Genomic DNA, 26016 nt, shown 5'->3' with positions numbered 1-26016 from the left:
ACTAGGTGACCTCCTTGCGTCAGGAACTTGGTTGGGTCGTAAACGTGGACAAACAGGTCTCAAACCCTCCCAGTCCTTGGAAGATCTGGGAATCCGGTTCAACACCAAACAGGGCAAGGTCTTCTTCCTGACCATGTAGATAAGAAAGTTGATATCCCAAGTGCATCTGTTGATGAACATATGCTCGACAGGAGCTATCTTCAAGTCCTCTGTTTGATGGCGGCAACCCTGGAAGTAGTGCCCATTGGCAAGGGCACACATGCTCCCTCTTGTCACTTTGGAACCCATGGTCTCAAGACTGTTCGATTTGCTTCCACTTACCGATGGAAGTATGCTCTCGGGTCCAGTGATGGCTGCAGGAAGCCTAATATGATCCCAACAGACAAGCCTAATTTACACACATGGTTTTTTTGAAATGAATTGTTACCGCACTATGATGGCACATGATTAATTTGTAATCTATACCACTCACATTTTCATTAGCGTGCCTTGCTGTAAACCGTTGTGATGGTTATCTAACTTAACGACGGGATAGAAAAGTTTTGAAATAAAATAAATAAATAAATAAAGATATATCCCTGTCCCTTCTGAACTGGCTGGTCTTCACAATAGATGTGAGCTTCTGGGGCTGGGGAGTTCACTATCAGGAACTGATGGCCCAGGGGCGTTGGACCAAGGAAGAAGCCCTCTGGAACATAAACTGCCTGGAAGCCCAGGCATTCAGATAGGCGTGTCTACAATTCAGCCACATACTCCAGGGTCAAGCGGTCCGTGTAATGTCGGACAACACAACGGTAGCCTATATCAACCGCCAGTGTGGAACAAAAAGCCGCAAGTGTCTCAGGCAATAGATCTCCTTATGGAATGGTTGGAAATACATCCACAGATTAACTCAGCCCTCCTACATTGCAGGTTAAGACAATGTCAGAGCAGACTTTCTAGGCAGGGAGAGTCTGGATCCAGGAGAGTAGGTGTTGTCAGCCAAAGCCTTTCAGCTGGTAGTAGATTGCTGGGGCCTCCCCTCCATAGACCAGCTGGCCACATCACACAATGCTAAGGTTCCCCAATTATTCAGTCACAGAAGAGATAAGTTGAACCTGGGGATTGATGCTCTCAGTCAGACCTGGCTGGAAGAGGAGCTGCTATACGCCTTCCCTCCTGGGCAGGGTCTTTTGCAGAATCAATCACCACAGGGGATTAGTCCTACTAGTAGCTCTGGATTGGCCAGGCGTCCGTGGTATGCAGTCATGCAGAGATCTGGTGGAGATCTCCTTGTGCCTCCCACCACACAGGGTCCTGCTACAGCAGGGATCAGTCCTTCACAAGGATCCAACTGAATTCTGTCTTACAGTCTGGCCCTTGAAAGGGCCCACCTGATGAATTGAGGATATTCGGTGGGAGTAATTGCCACCTTACTCCGCACATGGAAGTTCCCCATTTGGGAGTAGCTTTTGAACATCCCATTGGTCCTGAGTCCATCTGGCTACACGCTAGGAAATGGAGAAATTACTTACCTGATAATTTTGTTTTCCTTAGTGTAGATAGATGGACTCAGCATCCCGCTCATGGCTGCCAAAGAATGGTGCCAAGGATTCGCCTGTGGAGTGGATTTCGATTCCAAGAGATTACGGGTAAAGCCGTCATCGAGTCCCTAGATCAGGCAATCTTACCTAGCGTTTGTGCGGGTCTGGAGAGTATTTGAGGCCTGGTGCGAGGAACGCAGTGTTTCCCCTAGGACGGTCAAAATCCCACTAATTCTGGAATTTTTGCAGGATGGCTTGAATAAAGGTTTGACCCTTAACTCCTTGAAAGTCCAGGTAGCAGCTCTCTCCTGTTTCAGGGTCGAGGTGAAACAGAACCCACCTGTGCGCGCATCTGAACATAGCCCATTTTCTGAAAGGGGTAAAGCACCTCCGGCCACCCCTGTAGTGTGGAATCTTGATCTAGTATTGGAGTTTTTGGTCGGGCCCTCCTTTCGGCCGCTGCACACTCTTTCCCTGCGTTTATTAACCCTGAAAATGGTGTTCCTGGTAGCTCTTTGCTCGGCACATCGCAGCTCTGAACTACAGGCATTGTCGTTTTGGGAATTGTTCCTACAGATGACTCCAGGAGTGTTACAAATTTGTACTTTCCATCCTTCTTGCCCAAGGTAGTCTTGGAGTTTCATTTGAATCAGTCTATTTCATTGCCATCCCTCGATAAGCACAAGGATGCGGAAGAATACCACCTCCTGCCATTTGAATGGCAGTAGGCTTTTAGTGTGATATCTGGAATTTTCAGAACCAGTCTGCAAGATGGACCGCGTGTTTGTTCTTCAGGGTGGAAGGAAGCAGGGCGAACCAGCTTCGCGTTCTACCATAACTCGCTGGATTAAGGAGGTGGTCACAGGAACCTATGTGGAGGTAAGAAATCCTGCTTCCACTGTTGGAAGCAGGATGCTGAGCTTGATGGACCCTTGGTCTGACCCAGTATGGCATTTTCATATGTTCTTAATTACCCCTTCAGGTTAAAGATCATTCCACTAGGGCTCAGGCAGTCTCATGGGTGGAAGCTAGACTGCTGTCTCTCATCGACAGCAGCAATGTGGTCCTCCTTCTCTAGGTTCTGTCGCCTGGATGTTCAGGCCCGGGAGGATGCAGCCTATGCAAAGACCTGGTTAACTGTACCACAGGCAGCCTCCCACTCCAATCAGGAGTAGCTTTTGTACATCCCATTGGTCCTGAGTGCATCTGGCTACATGCTAGGAAATGGAGATATTATTACCTGATAATTTTGTTTTCCTTAGTGTAGATAGATGGACTCAGCATCCCGCTCATGGCTGCCCAAGAATGGTGCCGAGGATTTGCGTGTGGAGTGGATTTCGATTCCAAGAGATTACAGGTAAGCCATCATCGAGTCCCTAGATCAGGCAATCTTACTGGCGTTCAGTTTGTTTAAATACATTTACAGTTATCTGTTTTAAATCATTTTTTTGATATGTCCACTTTTGAAGAGAATACTGAAAGGCTGAGATCTCTGTGGGGGGGTGTCTAGGGTGACATCTGCTTTGAAACCTGACTCATCCATCTGCTGGCAGGGGAGCATAAACTCATTGGTCCTGAGACCATTTGTCTACACTAAGGAAAATGAAATTATCAGTTAAGTAATTTTCCATTGTGAGCCCTCTGGGGCTAGGGACATAGCTACAGAACCTGAATGTAATCTGTTTTGAGTTGCTGAAAGATGGCATATAAATCATATGCATACATAAAAATGGGTTGGCTTAGTACCAGGGTTACACACAATCCTGTGAGAGACCTGCACTAATCTTAGGATGACTGAGACTGTCATAAATGTGCATTCATAGGCCCTCTGTGTCAGAGCCACCACTAGTTGAGATTGAGGGTCTACATTTATCAAACAATAAAGAGGATGCAGTCTTTAGCCCCTACTGATGACCTCTTATGGCTGAGTTATATAGTAACATAGTAATGATGGCAGAAAAAGACCAAAATGGTCCATCTAGTCTGCCCTGCAAACTTCCCAAGGTAGTAACTGCCGCTCCATGCAGGTTACCCCCATGTTTCTTTTAAGGGTAGTAACTTCTGCTCTGTGCCGATTTAGCTTTTTTTTTTTTTTATTATTCCCATCCTCTAGCCTTTAGGGATTCACAGTATTTATCCCATGCCCTTTGAAATCCTTCACAGTTTTAGTCTTCACCACTTCCTCCGGAAGGGCATTCCAGGCATTCACCTGCAAATGAATGGTCAGCGTGCTAAAATTTGAGTTCTGATAACTGAAAGGAGAAGGAATCGAGTTGGTCAAAAATAACAATGACACAAGCTATGTAAACTAAATAAAATTTAAATTAGAAAAAGTATTTTTAAGAGAAAAGCCCATAAATATTTCCTCTTCATCCAGTCAGATAAATGGATTATTCCCACCAGCCTGCAGATGGAGACAAAGATCAACAGGTTTGCTGACCTTATAGGCATCCATGCTGATCGCAGTAGGCCAGTATTCATTTTCTCCAGCAGATTATAGGCAAGCATTCTGTGCCAAAACTATGGCCAGGTTAGTTTGGATTAAATGGACTTGTCAGGGTGACTCCTATGGTGAAAGACTAGTTCCCCCTCACTCAGGTGAGCATAGCCCTGGGGCAGGGGGCAGATTGTTCTCTTGTTAGGCAGCTCTTGAGGTGAAAGTCTAGTACTCCCTCAGGTCAGTAGGGGGGGGGGAGGGGCACTACAGGAAAATTGGTTCTTACCTGCTAATTTTCATTCCTGTAATACCACAGATTAGTCCAGACAAGTGAGTTATGCATCCCTACCAGCAGATGGAGGGAGAGAACAAAACATTGAGGCACTGCTACATAACCAAGAGTGCCACCTGCAGTCCCTCAGTATTGAACTGTACCCAGGCTAACGAGTAGAGCCTATCATCCTAACTTTCAGCATGAACAGGGAATTCAGGGTTGGAAACCCCGCCCCCCCCCCAATGGAGCTCACATGCTTCCAGAAAAAAACAGATACCCAAACCAACTTATTTACAATATGCAAATTTCTGCAATCCATACCAGCATATTCAGTCTTTTAGCAGTAACAGGCTGGGTTTCTGGACTGATCTGTGGTATTACAGGAATGAAAAATAGCAGTAAAGAACCAATTTTCCTTTCCTGTTCATATCCAGACAAGTAGAATGTACCAAAGCACCCCTAAACTAGGTGGGATCCCGAAAGACCCACATGCAGAACACTCTCAAAGAGCATGCTTTCCTGCGCCAACACATCCAATCGGTAATGCTTGGTGAAAGTATAAAGCATTGACGACATCACTGCCCTACATATCTCCTGCAGAGATAACAACTGATGCTCTGCTCAGGATGCTGCCTGTGCTCTTATAGAATGCGCTTGCAAGCCTATGGCCACCGCACAACCCTTACAAATATAAGCGGACGAAATGGCCTCTTCCAACCAGCAAGAAAGCATAGCTTTTGAAGCCTTAGCTCCTTTGTTCACCCCTCCGAACAGTACAAAGAGGTGATCCGAATGCCAAAAGGAATTCGTAACCTTCAGCTAGCACAACAACGTCCTGCATACATCCAAAAGCTCCCTCTGGTGGAGACACCCTAGACCAAAAAAATCACCTCTTCTTTTGACAATATCCAAGAGGAGAAATTAGATTAAGCATAATGGCATCTGAATCTAATAACCAAAACTCTGTAATACAACAAAAATCAATTTGTTCACAAATAATATCTTGAAATAATTGAAACTTGTTCCTTACCGACTGTACTTTAATAAGACAGAGAGAAAGGAATGGAGGAGGAAAGCCCACTTTAATCCTGTAAACAAATTGACTTAAAGGATGGTAATTGAGGATGATAATGATGTTTATGAGAAGCAAGATTACCATAATGACCCTGACCAATTAGAGTGGAAATAGTAAAGCAAGCATTATAGTCAGCATAATGAAAAGGTGATAGGTGAGCCAACTGAAGAGGACCATCTATTGTGAGACCTACCAGATCCACGGCTGCAGCAGCCATTCCAATGCTATCAGAACCACCTGGCCTGGATGCGCCTCTACGCACCGCAATATGTGACCGACCAGAGGCCAAAGAGGAGACATACAGTTGGATCCCTGTCTGCCACAGGCAAACTAGAGCATCCAGCCCTTCTGCTCAGACTTCCCTCCTGTGACTGAAGAACCTTGGAACCGTCGCATTGTCCCTCATGGCCATTAGATCCAACTGGGTCACAAACCCCCCCCACACACACACCCCTGGCACAAAGGCGATCCCAGGCCTCCAGGGATAATTCCCATTCCCCCAGATCTTACTGCTGCCTGCTGAGGAAGTCTGCTTGGACATTGTCCATGCCTGTTACCATGCCTTCGAGATGACACTCCGCCCAAGTGAACAAATGTTGAGCTTCCAGAGCCACCGCATGACTCTTCATTCCTTCCTGATGATTGATGTAAGCCACCATTGTCACATTGTCCAAGAAGATTCTCACCCATACGACCCTTTACCAAGGAAAAAAAGGCCTCCAGGGTGCTGTGTACCGCCCTCGTCTCCAGGCGATTGCTTGACCAGGCCATCTCCACTGGATACTAGAGTCCTTGCATAGACCACCCCTGACACACCACCCCCCAACCCTTGAGACTAGCATTGGTGGTCACTACTAACCAATCCAGGGTCTCCAAATCTACTCCCTTCTACAAATTGGAATGAGAGAGCCACCACGAGAGACTGGATCTGGATTCTCCCTAAAGAGGTAAGGGTAGATGAACTCAGACAACGGATTCCATCTTGACAATAGTGCCTTCTGAAAAGGTTAAATGTGAGCAAAGGCCCAAGGCACCAAGTCCAACATGGAAGCCGTAGAGCCCAGAACCTGGAGATAATCCCAGACCTTCAGCATCGGCAGCTGGAGCAGATGCTGCACCTGCCCTTGCAACTTCGACACTCTATCTGGAGTCAGAAAAACCCTGCCTGTCAGAGTATCGAATCACGCTCCCAGATAGTTTAAGGATTGGGTTGGCACCAGATGACTCTGCCGTGTTTATCACCCAACCCGGAGAATGCAACTTGAACATCATGCGCTGAGTGACCACACTCCTCCTCCATTTTTGCCTGGATGAGCCAATCGTCCAGATATGGATGTACCAAAATCCTCTCTCGCCGTAAAGCTGCCGCCACCACCACCACCAAATGGTTTGATGTAAGCCATGAAATGGTGGTGGGGGCGGCGGTTTTACGGCAAGGGGATTTTGGTACATCTGAAGAGAAGAGCTTGAAACTGAAAATGCTGACCCAGCACCATGAACCAAAAATAACTTGTCTGTCCCTTAGCATGGGAATATGGGGGTAGGCTTCTGTTAGGTCCAATGATGCCAAAAACTCTCCTTTGCGAAGAGCTGCTATCACTGTGTGCAACATCTCCATCTGAAAACACAGAACCCGTAAGGATATATTCACCTTTTGTAAGTCCAGAATGAGCTGAAAGGAGTCCTCCTTCTTGAAAACCACAAAGTAAATGGAGTACCTCCCTTGACTCCATTTGATCAACAGGACCGGAACTAGGGTATCCAGCATTAGTAAACTTTGCAGATATCACTTTATGGCTTTCCATTTGCTTCGAGACACACAGTGGGACTCTAGAAAGGCTTCCCTGTCCAGGCACAAAAATTCTAACGTGTAACAATCTTTTTTCACTTCCAGAACCCACTGATCCATGGTAATCTTGGCCCATTCCCCGTAAATGTGGGACAACCTGCTCCCTATCGGCTCCACGGATGAAGGGGGTGCCTCTGGCATGTTTGGGATGACTTTCCGCCACTGGTCCTCTGACCGGCACCATCTCTGGCAGATCTGCAAAAGCTCTCTCACAGCCAGCGCCAAGCGGTACAGGCTTTCCAATGTCCAACCCCCTTTCAAATTTGCCCCTCTGGCATCCCATTCCAGATCAATCAATACCTGAATGGCCTCCATCACAGGGGAAAAACAAGAGGTTTTACGTAAGGAAACTAAAATGGGCTTCTTTCTTGGTTCAGACATGGCATCTGAATCAGTGACACCCAGCTGTTTCAAGGTCTAGGAAATCAGGGCCAAGAGTTTATCTCTATGAAAGAACCACAACATGGTTCAGTATGGTTCCAGTCCTGGAGGAATATCCCCATCTTCCAGGGAATCAAGGTCAACCTAATCATCAGTGCCATCTGGATTTCTGTCAGGAACAGCCCTAGAGAGCCAAGATGAGCTCCAGTGCATAAGCATAGGACTGGAAGAGGGAGGAGCCACCAGCTGAGGGTCCAACCAGACATGAATGGGGGAAGCGGAGGACTGTGCCTGAAGAAAAACTTGCAAGTCCTGACAAAATTCAATCCAAGAAAAGGCAGCCAGATCCAGACCAAGCACAGAAGAAACTGGTCCCACAGAACTGCCCTTGCTTGCAGATCTGCCAGTCAAGGAAGAACCAAGATCTGGTGTCCCTCCAGTCAAGGCAGTGACCAAACCATCATCAGAATGGGAAGAGGCAGGCTTAGCAAAATCTGAGGAAGTCAACTCTCCCTGAGCGTCTGAGCAGCTCTGACACAGGTTAGAAGTCAGGTGAAGCTGAGAAGCCCTAATATGACAGGCAACACAAATAGGAAGATGCTTAGGCTTCTTGCTTAGCAGTGCCATCGCAGCAGGAAACGTGCATCTGAACAGCCTGTGCTCAAAAGGTAAATGCACACAAAAAATAAGCGCTAAACACGTGAACAACTTAAAATTTGTGTGCATAAAATATATGCCCAAAAACCAAGCACCCAATGTGTGCGCAGAGCTGCCGCATTGTGCACACAGACAGCCTGAACAGGGCAGCAGAGCATGCACAGAAGCATGCAAAAAACGCCACTGCGGCGTGCAAGAAAAAATCCTAAGTGCGGACCTAGCCCAGTGGGGGTCGCTCAGCCTGCCAGGCTGCCCAGTTCCTCAACAGGAAGGAATGTCGGTACAGCACGTTGAGCACAGAGATCGGAGGAAGTCCTGAAACCCCTCAGTCTCTGATTTAAAGATAAAATTATTTTTTTTAACCTTACCCGAGTTCAACGCTTACCGGCTAAGTACAGAAATGATCTCCAGCTGCAGGGGGAGAGAACATCTGCTGTTACCGCTATGCTCGGCCTCCTTCCCCCGTTGCCTTTCAGCTGAACTAGCAGCTAAGTGCACGCCGGGAAACCCAGCTACTGGACCAAGGCACACCTCTGAGGGACCACGGAAATCACCTCAGGAATTCTCAACTGGGGGAGGGACCTTTAGGTATCACTGCAGGAGAGTGAAGCTTTCTTTTCCTGTATTTAGAATTTCAAATGTCTCCTTCCTAAAAGCTTGAAGCAATCCCCATAGGGAAATGCTGGAGACGGAGAATACTGGCAGGCTGGGGTCACTGCAAGGCTATATATACTGTGATGTCATCTTGCTGTCTCCCATCTGCTCGCAGGGGAGCATAAACCCACTGGTCCTGAGTCCAACTGTCTTGTTTGGGGGGGGGGGATCTTGAAAAGATGGCTATGGGGGTGTGCAAGTTTCCGAGCCTTCCAGAGGATGGGCATAACACTGTATCCCATTCCTCGCAGACCCATAATAGGTTTTACAATCCCAAGAGATTCAAGCAGGGGAGAGCTTCCTCTGTGCAGAGATCTTGCATCTTTGGTAGGTTTTCAGTCCTTTTGCGTGGCCAAAAGAGGTAGGAAGGATGAATCCTCATTGGGATCTTCCCAATGAGTTTTTTTGGGACCCAACTTTTGGTTTGAGAGGTTGGTGGTTGCCTAGTGCAGTTTTATCAGGGTTAGGACCAAATTACTTAAGATTATTGGGTTTTGGATACACTTTGAGGGCTACACTCTTGAATTTTCCTGCCCCTATTTCTGATACTTTTATGACTTCCGCTTGTCAGTCTGCCAGGAAAAATGATGTGGTAAGATTGACCTTTGGAGCATCGACTCCTTATTCAGGTGATCATACCAGTTCCAAAACAAATGGGGTCAGGGTCAATATTCCCCAAGGATGGGTCTTTTCATCTCATTCTCAACTTAAAGCAGGTCAACAAGTTTCTCTGGGAGTCCCATTTTAGGATGGAAATGCTGAAGAATGTCACAGTGGTGGCAAGGCAGGGGGACTTCCTGACATTCTTGGACCCTGTGGAAGTCTAGCTCCATATTCCAAGAAGGAAGGATCATCAGAGGGTTTTTTCATTTTGTGGTGCTAGGGAGCTATTTTCTATTCTGCCCTGCCCTTCACTCTAGCAACAGTTCCAAGGGCCTTTTTGAAGGTGATGGTAATGGTGGCAGCAAATTTGCGAAAAGAAGGAATTTTAGTGCACCCTTGCTTGGACAATTGGCTCATAAGAGCAAAGGTGGAACAAAAGAGTGTGGTAGCTACCAGGAGGGTTGGTAGAGATTGCAGGAGTTGGGATGGGTGGTGAACTTCTCCAAGAACAGCTTACTGCCTGCCCAGTCTCTGGGGGCCTTTTTTGACACAAAATAAATGTTGGGTTCGCTTAACCGTATTAAGGATGCAGGAATCCAGTGGAGTTATTTGCAGCTTCTGGACTCCAAGCAGCATTCGACCCGGTGTCCTGGGCACAGGCACATATGAGACCCCTTCAGAAAGTCTTGCTATCCAGGTGGGACTCTTAGTCACAGGATTTTTCCAGACAGTTGCCAGTGCTGGATCACATCAAAATGAGTGATGCAAAAAGATCCTCTGATACGTTTCTTACTCCTTGGGGACACAGCAGATGTTAATAATGTGTCTGCACAGCCTCACTTTTTTTCAAAATCAGGAATAATACAAGTTTATCTGTGCTAAGCATCCCTTTAATGACACTTGAATCAGCAAGCCCTCAATATTTACTTCTGCTTGCCTAGTGGAGGCCTAATATAGCCAGTATAAAACAGATATCTGTTCCAAAGTGGAAGCGAGAAGAAATATCAAGTTCAAACAAAACTATCTTTCCAGTCAAAAGACCAGAGGAGGATCTAAGGGTGGCATGAAACAGCTTCTGGGTTTCTTTGATGATTTACATAAGTTCAAACTTTAGCTGAATATTATTGCATTTAATGTTCATGTATTTTATTCTGGTACATTTTCTGATGCATTTGTACATAAGCACTAAAAAAAAAAAAAAAAAAAAGGACAAGTGTTATTGCTAGAAGGATTTTATCAAGAAAAAAAAGACTATGTGCAGCTTTCAATAACAAAATAATTTATTTTAGAATATATATTACATACTTTATTAATAAAATAACATTTTCACAAATAGCTAAAGTGCAAACTACTATTTGTACTACCCTGCTGTACAACAGTACTTGATTCTAGGCCCAGGTCTGCTTGTCTTTCTGGTATGCAACACTTCTGAGGCAATGCACATTGTCAATTCTAAGTACGTGAAAGCTAGACATTTGCACAATGGTTTTTGCCTGTCCTATACATCTCTTTACAGAGCCTTGTCATGCAAATGGTTAACTTAAAATTAACTGCTTTAGAATAAACATTCATGGGTGCTCTACAATTGAAAATGTATAGTAAGCAGCTAAAACTCTCAATCTACTGCTGCTTCACTGTAAAAGGAGTATCAAAGGTTCAGTATAATTAGCTGGCTGAGCCGATGAATGCACCCGGTCCTTTTAAAAAAAAAAAAAAAAATCACTTTTTCCCCAGTTTTGATCCACAGCAATGCACCCTTAGCTTGGTAGAGCCCAAGCAATCAGGCTTGACCAACAAGGGGTTTTAAGATGAAACAGCATTAAGGTCTCAACGGAAACTTAGAAGACAGGTTGTACTTTTAAAACACAGCATCTCCTCCGCAACATTAAAGCTGTGGTGAAAAATTACATTCTGATTTGGTATTTTAAAATGACTAACACTGTTGTGGGTCTAAGTTTTTCAGTACAGATCAAAAGTGGATCCTGGATAGAACTGTTAAGGAACACCGTGAACTGCCCATTTTGGATGCTCTTTGATAGTTTCAGCTGACAGCGAAGCTAAATTTTATCTATTGAAATGTCTCAGCCACGAAGGACTATGAAAGTCTCTTGGATAGGAAGAATGGTTAAATTAGCCAACACTCAAGAACAGTATAGGCCTGTAAATGCCTGGTATCATGCCCAAGACCATTTTTGTTTATACAGAAGCAACCTTTCTAGTGTAAAATAAGAAATACTGGAAGATTTCACACACAGCAGCAGCGTTTGGCTCGCTGTTCTTTCTTTCAGAGGTTTTGTGCACGGCTTTCTGCTCCACCCCAAAAGCGATGGTAGTATATTCCAGAAGAAGGCTCATCCACAGGACCTACCATCAATGACAAAATCCACATGGAACACCTTGCTTAACGTTTCGTGTGGACACACACCTTCTGCACTGCAGGAAGATAGTGCTCAAAATCAAAGCTGGAATCAGGGCCTTACAGATGGCCAGAGTTAAACTTGCATGCTTTCATCAACCTTGTAGGCCGACAGCTCTTTTCTACATTTATCATGGGTCAGGCAGGTGTTACAGCCTTCTTCACAAGGTTTGGGAGGACAAGGAAGTTCCAAATGCCTTCTTTGTGGGCGGCGACCTAGTCTTTGGACTGCTGCTTCCTTAGTCTGCAAAGGCTTGCAGTATCTACTCACGTTGGTCTGCACTGTTCCTTAACGGACACATACACACGTACATGAACAGATACAGCCCTCTCCTTAATATGCATACACGCCTTATTACTCAAATGCATTCCTAGAAATGTATACGATTGGGCAGCATCCAATGTGAGAACATGAAGTCCCCTGCACTGTAACAGTGTTTCCATCCTACTGCACATAAAATAAATACGTTTTCAGCCAATCCAACAATCTGTCTGATTGCCTACCATCTGGTGATTTAAAATAATTAAGCTAGGAGCTTTGACTTTAAAATAGTTTTTACACCCGATTAGTTTGAAATAAAGCTAATTTCTTGGACCTACTGCAACATAACATTGAATATTTTGGTCACTGAATGCTGATTAGTTTTAAAAACTTGCTATTTTTTCCTGCTCAAGGAGCTTTGGGTAGGTTTAAAAAAAACAAAAAACAAACAAACAAAACACATACTTAGATACAAATTTAAATTATTTTTGTTTTGTTTTTTTTAAACTTCACTGGATAGTTTATGCTTTTGGCTGAATATGTAATAAGGGTGGCATTACTGTTATCACTAACTTTTTATTTAATATATAATGCAATTCAGCTACTTTAAGCCCTTGAAACTGAAGCCATTAACAGGCCAATCATAAGGGGAGATGCTTGTTTTATAGACAGAACATCTGAAGTCTGATCCGACTATTACTTATGCATTGTTCACTAAATGGCACAAGCAACGCATGTTGCAGCTTGAGAAAAAAAAAAACTCATTAGTGTGAACATTAAGAGTCCAACAGGTTTCTGGCAAACAGTGAAATGCACTGTATTGTTTCTGTTTGATCCAACTGGTTATTGACAGTAACTGCTACTTAATCAAAGACAAGCATGCTTCTATTGTCAAGGTGCAGTGTCCTGTGCCACAGCACAATTGAAACTCCTCTCTCTCTCGGCAATGGAAACAGATTAGAAATATTAAATAGAGATGTAAAAAAAAAAAAAAAAATGGAGCATAAAGAGAACACAAAGCAAATTGTTCTCTACAAGCCAAGACTGAACAAAACCAACATGAAGAATCAGGGGCTAATACCGCCACAAATCCTCAGCCACACAGACAGCAAAATCTGACCTGCACAATTTAAGGTTTATGTTCCACTGAAGCACCCTGTCTGGCCAAAGCTCCAACCCACTGTATCCCCCAATCCTTGTAAAACAGTTCAAGTCACATAATATTCACTGCAGCTGTCTCAGGCTTGTAAAAGCAATACAGATACCAGGGATTCTTTTTCTCCTACTTGAAAAGCCAAAATCTAGCTTGGCTCATACTAGCTTTCGGTTTGTGGGTGTAGCATTATGCATATGATTTTTACAAATTCACCACTTTAACTACTTGGAACAGCACTCTGATTCTTCTCTTTTGACTGGTCTACAATATATACTATAAATACTTTGCTAACAAATAATAAACAATCTTTTAGTTCAAATATACTGTAGAAAGGGGCCCTGAAAACAGATGAAGCCATGTCATAACCAAATCCTACATCCGATTTATATATTTTTACAAATATATGTAGTTACTATAATCAAACACCCTAACCCAATCTAAAATGAACTTCCACGGACATGAAAGTACAAATCCATCTTTTTACTCTCACACTGAGTAATTCCCTCCATGGTAACAATAGCTGCCAAGAAATCCCACAAGCAATAGATAATAAAAGTTCCTATAATCTAGAAGTGCAATCTACTAGCAGACTCGTTCCTGGTGAAGTCTGGATTCTTTGCAGATTGTACTAAACCTGTGTTGGTCCAACAGAAGAATTACTGCAATCAGTAAATAAGCCAGACGTCTAGTAGGAGTGCTTGTTGTGGGTGGCTTTTAAGTTATCGTAACTCAATGATACCTCTCTCTCTCTCTGGTCTCTGGCTAGTACTGACTTGTTTAGTTGTACATTATCCAGCAAAGGGTCCTTATGAAAAAGGCCAGCACTGGGACATTATCTCCACTCTTATTCTTCCATTAACAAAGATAATCTAGAGTAGAAAAATAATAGGGACATGCTGTTTGTTTTGTTTCAGTTAGTGCACACTAACATGAAACAACACCTCCCCAAAATGAATGAAAATTTTTTTCAGCTGCACCACCCCCTAAAAAAATAACAGATTCCAAAAAGCTACTAATTTGCCTCCCATGGGTTTTTTCTTGCTTTCTAAATTTAATAATTTATTGAAGTCAATACAAACAATTTTAAAAAAGCCCACAAATTTCCAAAATTCTCACATTTCTGGTTCTAGCATGTTGGTCCATCACTAGTGTATTCATTCTTACCAGAAAGAACTCGCTGGTAGGAAGTGGAAGGCCTCACTCTCTCAACACTATTAAGTTTTCAACTGGTTCCTAACACTCCTGACTGGACACATATGTAAGAACTCAGGATTGGCAAATCTATGCTTTCCAGCTCTGTACCAAGATCGGAGAAAAAATATTTTAATGAAAAGGACTCTACCACTTGTTTATACATATACACTACTTAACTTCATGATAAAACGTTTGCTCAAATTGCTGAAAAGATGAGACTGTTAAAACCTATAGCAAACATTATAATTCCTTTGAGTCATAAATGCTAACCATTACTTCAAAGGTTAAAGCTGTATCATTTGTGATTTTGTTAGATCTACGTTTTGACTGGAATGGTTTGCTTGCATCCAGAAAAGTTAGGATTGGCTTCAGGTAGACCCACGGCGTGTTCGGTTGTAGCGATGAGCAGCATGTCCAACGTTGTTTCAGTACATTTGGCAATGAATCGTATAAAAGGTCGGACATCTCCCTCGTTGGCCATTTCCAAAACGTGGTAATACTCGGACCGTTGCTCCTTACGGATTGTGATGGGTGGGTAACCTGCCTGCATTAATATAACGTTCATTAGCAATCGTGAAGTTCTGCCATTCCCGTCTACAAACGGGTGTACGTAAACCAATTTGTAATGTGCTAAGGCGGCAAATTCTACAGGATGCAAGTTCATGGCATCATCAGAATTTAACCACTGTACAAATTCTTGCATCTGTTTTTCAACATCTCGCGGGTGGGGTGGGATATGATGCCCCACAAAGACTTGGTTCGTCCTAAATCTCCCAGCTTCTACTGGGTCCACATATCCCAACACTCTCCTATGTATCTGCAAAACATCACTAATGGTTACAGATCCTATTCTGGACACCAGCGTGGTATTTACATATTTCATAGCAGCATGCATTCCAATGACTTCGTTTTGCTCTTCGAGGCTTTTTCCAGGAACAGCATACCTGGTCTCAATGATGTGCCTTATTTCAGAGAGGGTTAGAGTATTGCCTTCGATTGCCACTGTATGAAAAATATGGTGATAATAGGATTCCTCCATGACCCGAAGCAATGCAGAGCTACCTTTTGGAATAGCCATCACTTTTTTGACTTTGCTGTCAATAATGCTGAAATACCGCTGATCAATCTCTTCAACAAGGGGCAACGTTCGGTCACGGTTTACCAAGGCCTTTTCATTGTAAGGGGAAATCATCAGTGCTTTGGAGTACAAGTAATCAGCTTGGATAATGTCCTTCTCTTCTTCCAAAAAGATTCCCAGTTCGGTCATGGCATCCACGTAATCTGGGTCCATCTTGAGGGAATGCAGGAGAAGTTTGTGAGCTTTTTCTCGTTTTCCTTGCCTTTTCATTTCCAGGGCCTGGTTCACAGCTGCTTTGGCTTCTAACTTGACATCTAAAATAAACCAAAACTAGTTAAGTCACTGTATCGTCTCCACTGCAGAAAAGCATACAAATATTACAAATGAAGAAACATCTAGACTTTAATGAACCTTGAAGCAGTGGCATTCAGAGTTCTCAAGGCCACTAATGGGTCTGGTTTTCAGTATATTCTTAATGAATATGCATGATATATTTGCATACAGTGGAGGCAGTGCATGCAAATATAACTCATTCATAGTCATTGTACATATCCTGGAATCCAGACTTGTTTGTGACACACCAGTACTGGAGTTGAAATAATGCCTCTTTTTTTCCCTTGACTTATTTTAGCTGGAGATCTGTTTTGCTTTGTTTTTTTTAAGGAATTTTAGTGCTTTATTTCCTTCTAACCGCTGACTAAATTATGCAAAATACTTCTTTATCCATTCTCCTGCTTACATTTTTAACAGTTACTATAAAACATAAGCCTATCAATTTACTGCTAGTTTATTCTAAAAGATTCTTTGCATGCCAAAACCAAGATTAATTCAATTATTTCAACTTGTAAAAACCAAAAATACCATTAATATTATAAGGGTCAATGGGAACAAGGTTAGGCCAGTCCCTCTAAAGCAATGAATCTCAACCCAGTCCTCTGAAAATTCCCAGCAGATTTTAAAACTTTTCTATACTACCTATACAAATTTTTGTAGGTCTAATCAAATCATAATCATAGGTCTAATCAAATCATATTCAAATTTAACAAATAAAAACAATTATTTAAAACAAGCATAAAGCAAATAAACATTAAGATGAGATTAGAAATAAGCAAGCAATGATACAAAGTAAAAGTGCAAATAAAACAAGACAGAAAACCTTTATGCTTGATGATCAGTATACACTAATTTATTTATTTATAGTTTTTATATACCGGCAATCATGAAAACATATCTTGCTGGTTTACATAGAATGGGGGTGCAATAAAATACATAGAACTTAAGAACAAAGAACTAGAACTGTGGTGACAGAAGGTACAGTTACATTTAACAAGGTGGCCAAACTTGGAGTAGGAAAAATAGAAAAGAGGATAGAAAATGGTTAAACAATATACAATTTAAATGTAGTATACAAAATAGATAAATGTTATAAACAAACGGCAAGGTGATTTAGGAGTTATTGGATTGTGTCATTGAGTTGTGTCCGGAAAGGCACATAAACATAAGTAGGTTTTATCAGCCTTTTAAAATTCTCTTGTGTTTCTAGGTTTTCAGGATATCCATGAAAAATATTGCTTTATATGCATGGGCCTACAAGCTAATTTTCAAAGAAAACCCCCCTATGGAAATGAAAATCTGGCAGCAAACAGGGCAATTGTTTACCCTATGTAGGAATGAGAATTTCAAACCAGCCCTCGGGACACATGCAGCTAGCTAGTTGGGTTTTCATGATATCCACAATTAATAAGTAGGAGATACATTTACAAACTGTGGAGGCAGTGCATGCAAATCTGTCTCCTGCTTCCCAACTAGCTAACCATGAAGGCACCATAAAGAGACCCTTGTTTTATAGTTCATTGACATCATAAAAAAAAATAAATAGCCTATATGTTTACCTTGATGGTATTCAATCTAGAACCATATGGAAGTCTCCAAGTCATTAACAATGACTTTTACAAAGGAACCCAAACACAAGGGCTAATACGTAAATTTCAGTGCTAAAAGAAAATGTGTTAAGCTAGCTCACCGAGTAACAAAGAATGCACATCATCGCCTTACCTGAAGTGGCTTTGGGTTTAAGTACCAGTAGTTCTAAGGCAGTGGAAGCTACAGCAAGTCCAGTCGTCTGCCCAGGATGCTTGGAGACCTCATTTCTTCCCCACAGAGTATATCTCAGCAAGGAAAGACCTGTCAGAGCTGTGTGGCACTGGTCCTCTATCCCTCCCGGCGGAACCACCACCAGGAGGGATGCCACTAGCACTGCTAGCAGTGCCACCCATCCACACCAGTTCCGGACAGTCATCCAGCTCTCGACTAGGACTGCCATCGAAAGGATATTTCATCCAACTTCAGGCAGGGCAAGAGGACCATTTTTTTCACCATTTAAGTTGAGATCTGAACAAACAATGAAAACATTCTTTTAGCATAGTGAAACCCACTCGGTTACTGCTTTGACAATCCCAAAGGCATGCAAGCTTGAATTTCCGCAGCAAGTTCTCAGCGCCTACAGGAAAGCATGAGAGAGAAACGGTGGCACAAGGAGACAGCGGCGGGTGGGAGAGAGCTCCTCGGAGGAGGTTAAGGGAAAGAGAGAGGTGGCAGCTCCGGTTTGGTTCTGTCTGACTAGCGCAAAGCAATGAGAGGGGACGGCGGAGCCCTCCCAGGGGCCTGGGTCAGCAAGAACCCACCGGGGAGGTAAAAGCACAGGATCCCGGGCTGCGCCACGGGATTTCCTGTTTGAGGGAGCGGCACCCTTCCTGTCCCATCGCCCCGCCATACCTAGCGTCCGGGCCGACGGCCACACAGCTACCTCGTCCCTCCAGGGAAATGCCCCACCCCCGCCGCAAACCCTGACCCGTCTCACGGTGACCCCGCCCACTTCCCTTCCACGCTCGCTCCGCTGAGGAGCTCATCCGTCAGGGCCCGCCGCTCTAGACTCAGCCTATGGGAAGCGCCGATTCCGGTACCGACGCAGTCGCTGATTGGCCAGCTTCTATTTACCAGTTATTAATTTTTCGGGGGGGGGGGCGATATAACGTCACTAGCGCCAGTCTGCGCGTGTGAGTCTCTGATTGGCGGACAGTCTGGGGGGCGGAAGTGGAAAAAGTTTTTATTATCCTGGTTGTAAAGGAACTGGATAATGTATTGCAGGGAATGGGAGAGGCAGAGGCATGATTAGTAGGAAGAAGGAAGTGTTCATGCTGTTTGTACAAGTCATCCCTAAGAGGGAACTCACTTGGAGTTCTGGAGGCTTAGCTATATCTACAGATTCCACGACCTCGCACTTTTTTGTTATTTTTAAATAACTTTTATTGAAATCAATGCAATGAAAAGAACAGCTTTTGACACATAGCGATTTCATACAAATAATATGGCAAACAAGGCAGCCTACAAATACAGTGCCAAATAGCAATAAAATAAGTGGGTAAAAGCAATGCTTCAGAGTACATGACAATTGAGTAGTTAAATCAAATCCGTTGTCTGCTAACATGTAGATAAGAATATAAGTATAAATATCCTCGCAGAAATAAAGTGTGAACACCCTCAAGTGACCTCATACTTAATGAGGCATGACACTCGGATAGCACTACTAGACCAAAATACAAATATACATAATGCTCCCAAATAGAGGGACGATGTAACAAGCTGAGCATTAAAACGCCCACATTCCTGAGGCGCTAAGCTAATAGTATGTACACTAGTCTGAAAATGTGCAAGCATACAATGCTTAGTGTGCACAAAACATAATTTGTGTACAAAAAAATCATGTTTTTTTGTGAATAAAATATGATTTGTGCACACAAAAATACAAGTGCAGAAAACGTTTTGTGCACATAAAATCCCAACTACAGATCCTGATATTGGAATTCCAGCTTCCGTCCATAGACCACTATTAGAGCCCTGGAAACTTTTGTGCACCTCAGACTAGGAGTTAAGTTCTAGTGCAAGCATATTTGGTGCTGTAGGTGAGCCTTTGGTCATTCACCTATGGCGCCAGTGGCAGAAGTGGCTCCAGCACAGCATTCCCTTCTTTGATGGTATTGGCTCTGGTACAGCACTCCTCTAGGCCTCACACTGGCAAGATTTTTTGTCGCCTCCAAAATCTTGATGCTCTAGGCAACTGCCTGGTTTGCCTAATGGAAGCACCAGCCCTGGATAAGCCAATACATCTCTCTGCACTGGGAGATAATAGCTAATGCTTTCATTAGTTTGGGATTTTCTTGCAAGGGCACTAACCTGTACACAAACTGTTATGCACACATTTCCCTGCTGTATTGACAGCAGAACTGGGCACACTTATTTAGTCAGATCTATAGAGTGGAAGTGGCACACAATGGTACACCAAAATCTTTATGAGATGAAACTTAAGGATCTAAATATGTATACCACAGAGGAAACGAGACAGAAAGGGTTATATCATTGTGGACAATATGTTGAAATCCTCAGTTCAGAGTCTGGCAGCAATCTAAAAAGCAAATTGAATGTTAGGGATTATTGGGAAAGAAACAGAGAATATCACAATGCTTCTATATCGATCCATGGTATAACCACACTTTGAGTACTGTGTGCATTTCTGGTCACCCTGCATCTCAAAAAAGATATTGCAGAGCTGGAAAAGGCACAGAGAAGGGCAACCAAAAAAGGCATGGAAAGGACTGCCTTATGGAGAAAGGGTAAACAGGTAGGGGCTCTTCAGCTTGGAAAAAAGACAATTGAAAGGGGATATGATAGAAGTTCATAAAATCAAACAGGTATAGTGGAACAGTAATAAATTAAGGGAGAACTCCATAGAAGATAGAGATAGATATTCAGAGCCTATGTTAGGCAATATAATCAAGTGGTAATAGCAGAAGAAACTTTTCTTTTTGCTTAAATTAGAACAGTTACAAAAATTTCCCACTTGCTCTTTTTGGGTTGGTAAACAATCTTTAAATTTCTTCAAGAGCATTTGATAAGAGTGATATTAATTGCACTAATTTTACTGAAATCAGAAATAGGAGCATCGTTAGCTATGGGCACATGAGGCCTGTGCCCCGAGTCTGCTCTGAGGCATCCTGAGTCTCGGCTCTAACTTCCTGGACCTTGATGTCTGCTCACGCCCCTGCCCTGCTTTTCTCCTCCTCACTTCTCCATCTGTTTCCCAGCCTAGCATTAAAAACTTTAAGCTCCTTTCTGCAACACTGGCTCCTCCTCGCTTCCTGTCATGGCTTCTGCAGTTCATAAAGCCGCTATGTGAATCACCCTGTGTTCTCCAGAGATCTCTTTGTTAAAAAAAAAAAAAAAAAGCATTGCTGGGTGAGCCACACAGGCCTTGACAGGAAGTGAGGAGGCGTCAGAGCTTCAGGAAGAAGCTTAGAAGTAAAATTTGACCTGTGCGCGCATGCACATTGACGCGCCAATTTTATAACATGCGCAAATATTATAAAATCAGCTATCTGCGCGAATATGTGTGCACGATTTTATATTGACACGTGCATGTGCGCACGAATGTTGTCTCGAGCGCATAAATGGGGAATTTTAGTAGGTACATGCAGTGATGCAATAGGCCTTTTTCCCAATTCGCTCCCAGTAAAGGAGAAGGCTTCCTAAACCCCCTAGCTAGCTTGCCTCACTTTTACCCTATTAGCCCTGAGCCTTAAAACCCTGCTGACTAGCCTCTTTTTTTTTGTTACACGACTTACACGCCATCCATAGCAGAAGTAAAGTTATGCAGTAGGGGACCCCAGCGCACGCTTGTGCATGTAACTACTTATGTGCTGACTTCATGGTACAGTCCCAGCCCGCCCATGCCCCTTCCCTTTTACAGAAAACTTTTTTATGCACATAGCTGGAGATATGCACATGGCTGGCTTTGACGCGCGTAGAGCTTTTAAAATTGACCAGTTCCATTTTACAGCACTGGGTTGGGACACAGATGGAGGGTGGTGAGGGGGGGGAGAAAGGCAGGCCAGGAGCAAGCTTCAATCTCCAAAAAGAGAGAGACATTGCTCTACTGCAACAGTAACAAGGATGGGATTTGGGGGGGAAAGGGGTAAAGAGGGGGACTTCCAGATTTGAAGGGGAAGGGGGAATGGGTGTGGGTGGGTGGGTGGAGAGGGAAGGAGAGCATGGATCACAAATTGATGGGTAGGGGGAGAAAAGAATGGAGGACTGCACTGGGTGAGGAGAGCGTAGACACTCAGAGATTTGTAGGGATTGGATGGGAGAGTGGGGATTTAGGGATTAGGGGGCAGAGCAGGATTGGGGGACCAGAGCTGTTTCAGCAATTGGATAGGAAGTATGAGTGTGGATGTGTTAGATGGGCCAGGAGAAGTGTTGTTGTACTCACGGGCCGGGCCAGTCCTTCCTCTGGCGCCATTCCCCAAGGCCGGAGGGCCTCCGTCGCTGCTGGCGCAGGGCCTCCGGCATGCAGGACGCTGCCGGTGCCACCCCGAGCTGATCCCTGCCTTGGGTGCGTGCGCGTGTCTTCGGTGAAGATTTAAAGGGCCTGCGGCAGGAAGACGCCACCAGCCCTCCCCACTGACGTCAGGGCTTTTGCCCTTTAAAAACCTGCAGCTGACGTCCCTCTGGCGACTTGGAAACATATCTGCTTTGATGCTCCTTCTGGTGCTGTGCTTGTTCCAGCGTTCCGGACCTCCAAGTGCCTGTTCCCGTCTTTCACGTGCCTGTTCCTGCCTTCCGGTCCCGATCCAGCCCCTTCTCCTTCTCTCTCGAATGGATCTCCCTGGCTTCGACTTTGGACCGGACCTCACGCCTCTTGCTCGCCGCCTGCCCTGGACTTCGGATCGGACCTCATGCCTCTTGCTCGCCACCTGCCCTGGATTTTGGATTGGACCAAATGCCTTCTGTTCGCTGCCTGCCCAGGACTTCAGATCGTAACTCCTTGGAACTTCATCACAGGGGTCTACCTAAGTCCAGCTGGCCCCCGGAACCCAAGGGCTCAACCTGCGGGAAACGGGATTGGTAATGGTGAGGCCTCAACCAACCAGCCCCTGTCGTCCATCAGCCTCGCCTCCTGACGTTCAGAACCTGTGGTTGGTCTTCCTCCCAGGTGGTGACAATCTCAACTCAGGCCAACGGTCCACAACCCACGTCAAGGTCACAACAGATTGCCAAGTCCATGGACCCGGCAGAGGCCTCTGCCCGACAGGCCATACAAGGCCTTGCTCAGAAAATCCTAGAACAGCAGAAGGTCCTTGAGTCCCTCGCTTCAGCAGTGGACCACCTCAGCCAGCGCCTGGATTTCTCAATACAACAAGGGGCAGATGTCTTACCACCCCATCGTCTGTACGACTGCACCATCAATCTCCTGCCCAACGCAGAACCTCCTCGTGGGCGCATCTATCTTCTCTCATTTACAGAGACCAAAGCCATGACGGACTACGTGCAGGAGAATTTAGCTAAAGGATTCACTCGCCAGTCTACATCCTCCACTAGAGCGGGCTTCTTTTTCTTGGCTAAAAAGGATGGGTCTCTATGACCCTGCATAGACTACAGGGGCCTGAATGCCATTACTATAAAGGATCGCTATCCCTTGCCGCTCATCTCAGAGCTGTTTGACCACTTGCAAGGAGCCAGAATCTTCTCGAAACTTGATCTCCGCGGGGCCTACAACCTGATTCATATCCGGGAGAGTGACGAGTGGAAGATGTTCTTATGTAAGATGGCGTTCACCACTTGGGATGGGCACTATGAGTACCTTGTAATGCTGTTTGATTTGTGCAATGCCCCCGCCATTTTTCAAAACATGATGAATGAGATTTTCCGCGATCTTCTGTACAGTTGTGTGGTGATCTACTTGGATGATATCCTTGTTTTATCCAAGGATCTCCAAACCCACTGCCAAGATGTCATCCGAGTACTTCAACTTCTCTGAGACAACGGGCTGTTTGCCAAGCTTGAAAAATGTACCTTTGAGGTGGAGAGTTTACCGTTCCTCGGCTACATCGTCTCCCGATGTGGTTTCCAAATGTACCCAGAGAAACTCAAAAGCATCCTGAACTGGCCTCAACCTGTCGGCCTGCGGGCCCTGCAAAGCTTCCTTGGTTTCGCTAATTATTACCGGACTTTTATCCATAACTACGCTAAACTAGTAGCTCCACTCACCGCCCTGACTCGTAAGGTAGTGAATCCGAAACTGTGACCTGCCGCGGCTGTGTCAGCCTTCCAGCGCCTAAAAGCCGCTTTTCTTCAAGAACCTTGTCTTCGGCATCCCAATCCATCACGGCCTTTTGTAATCGAAGTAGATGCCTCTTCAGTGGGCGTAGGGGCAGTACTGAGCCAGCATTCTTTGACGGGCACTCTTCACCCATGCTCCTTCTATTCCAAACAATTTTCTCTGGCAGAACACAACTACGGGATTGGCAACAAGGAGCTCCTAGCGGTAAAACTCGCTTTCGAGGAATGACGGCCTTGGCTCGAGGGGGCACAACATCCAATCACCGTATACACGGACCATAAAAACTTAGAGTACCTACACCAAGCTCAGCAATTGAATCCCTGTCAGGCCCGCTGGGCCCTCTTCTTCGCCCATTTCAACTTCTGTCTGTACTACTGGCCCACTGCCAAAAATCTCAAGGCGGATGCCCTCTCTCGTTCCTTTGTCCCAGAGGACGTGGAAGAGCCCCCCTCGCCACATCATCAACCCAGCTCAGGTCATCCTCTCTGCGACAACCACCGTTCCTTTGGTGAAGACAGTCGTTCCTCGCCGGCTCCGGAACACAGACCTGCAATGGGCCCATGGGCCATCCCGGGAGAGCTCGTACCCTTGCTTCCTTACAACGCTTCTACTGGTGGCCCATGATCAGACGCAACGTCAGTGACTATGTGGATTCCTGCCCAGTCTGCGCCCAGCAAAAACCTCTCACAGGCCAACCCTGGGGCCTACTACAACCCCTACCAGCAACCAAAGAGCCCTGGTTGCATATCGCCATGGATTTTGTGGTAGACCTTCCACCCTCTGACGGCAAGACAGTCATCTGGAGAATAGTGGATCGGTTCTCCAAAATGGCACACTTTGTCGCCTTGCCCGCTCTTCCCTCCGCTCTGCAGTTGGCACAGCTTTTTGTTCAGCACGTCTTCCGCCTCCATGGCCTCCCCAGCATATAGCCTCAGACCGTGGGACACAATTCACGGCCAAGTTTTGGAGGGCCCTTTGTAAAAAATTCAATATTTGGCTGGACTTCACCACGGCCTATCACCCACAAGCTAATGGGCAAGCGGAGAGGACTCATCGAACCCTTAAACAGTTCCTTCGCAGTTACGTCAATGCCCGACAGAATGACTGGGCATCCCTCCTGCCCTGGGCAGAATTCGCCTTGAATTCTCATGTTTCCTCAGCTACCAAGACATCATCTTGTATATGGCCAACATCCTCTCCCTCCGCTGCCAGTACCATTGACAGTACCATCCCCAGCGGCTCAGCTTAAAGCCCAGGAACTACACCTTCTTTGGAAAGATACCCAACAGCTCCTACAAGATCCAACGTAGCCAGTTGCAGAGCCAAGAAAATGATGGATGCCCACCAAAGACCGGCACCCCAATTCAGGCCAGGTGAAAAGGACTGACTCAGCACTCAAAATATCCACCTTAAACTTCCATCCATGTACCTTGCTCCGCGATATATTGGGCATTCCCAGTCCTTCGACACTTGGGACCTGTCACCTACCAGTTGCGTCTGCCTCCATCATTGCGGGTCCATAACTCCTTTCATGTCTTGCTCCTAAAACCCTTAGTGCTCTCCTGGCCCACCAGAAAACAACCTGAACCACGACCTGTAGCTTCAGACGACGACGCCACCTACCAAGTTTGCGATGTACTGGACGTAAGGAAGTGAGGTCGAAGGTGGGAATATCTTCTCGCTTGGGAGGGTTTTGGCCCAGAGGAAAACTCCTGGAAACCTGCCAGCAACATCCTAGACAAGAGTCTGTTTCTTCAATTCCAAGCTTCTCATCCCAAGAAGCCAAAACCCCCTGGAGGGGGGGCCTAGGAGGGGATGTACTGTTGTACTTATAGGCCAGGCAGGTCCCTCCTCCGGTGCCATTCCCCGAGGCCAGAGGGCCTCCGTTGCTGCTGGCGCAGGGCCTCCGGCATGCAGGATGCCGCCCCCTGCCTTAGGTGCGCGCAAGCGCCTTCGGCAAAGATTTAAAAGGCCCGCGGCAGGAAGACACTGCCAGCCCTCCCCGCTGATGTCAGGGCTTTTGCCCTTTAAACCCGTAGCTGACGTCCCTCTGGCAACTTGGCATCAAGTCTGCTTTGTTGCTCCTTCTGGTGCTGTGCTTGTTCCAGCATTCCGGACCTCCAAGTGCCTATTCCTGTCTTCCTAGTTCCTGTTCCCGTCTTCCACGTGCCTGTTCCTGCCTTGTGGTCCCGATCCAGCCACTTCTCCTTCTCCCTCAGACAGATCTCCCTAGCTTCAACTTTGGACTGGACCTCATGCCTCTTGCTCGCCCCCTGCCCTG

General features: G+C 45.3%; 1 protein-coding gene across 1 annotated transcript; it reads right to left on the bottom strand.

The window, feature by feature from the left end:
- Positions 1-10711: 10711 nt before the first annotated feature.
- FICD (FIC domain containing) lies at positions 10712-18442 on the bottom strand. The gene is made up of 3 exons (XM_029571262.1): positions 18335-18442; positions 17615-17950; positions 10712-15873 (listed from the first exon to the last, which is right to left on the bottom strand). Exons 2-3 carry the CDS (start codon positions 17880-17882, stop codon positions 14798-14800), a joined length of 1344 nt encoding a protein of 447 aa, XP_029427122.1. The 5' UTR covers positions 17883-17950; positions 18335-18442; the 3' UTR covers positions 10712-14797.
- Positions 18443-26016: the final 7574 nt, after the last annotated feature.

The sequence above is a fragment of the Rhinatrema bivittatum genome, chromosome 11, assembly GCF_901001135.1.
Source record: "Rhinatrema bivittatum chromosome 11, aRhiBiv1.1, whole genome shotgun sequence".
Taxonomy (NCBI): domain Eukaryota; kingdom Metazoa; phylum Chordata; class Amphibia; order Gymnophiona; family Rhinatrematidae; genus Rhinatrema; species Rhinatrema bivittatum.
Note: the sequence above shows the minus strand (reverse complement) of the source record. Positions and strands in the feature narration are given on the sequence as shown.

What these genes read in the sequence shown, in the direction of transcription:
- FICD (XM_029571262.1), bottom strand. Translation starts at nt 17,882, where the DNA reads ATGGCAGTCCTAGTCGAGAGCTGGATGACTGTCCGGAACTGGTGTGGA. An exon ending in TAAACCCAAAGCCACTTCAG is followed by an intron (nt 15,874 to 17,614) that starts GTAAGGCGATGA and finishes GGTTTATTTTAG; the next exon opens with ATGTCAAGTTAGAAGCCAAA.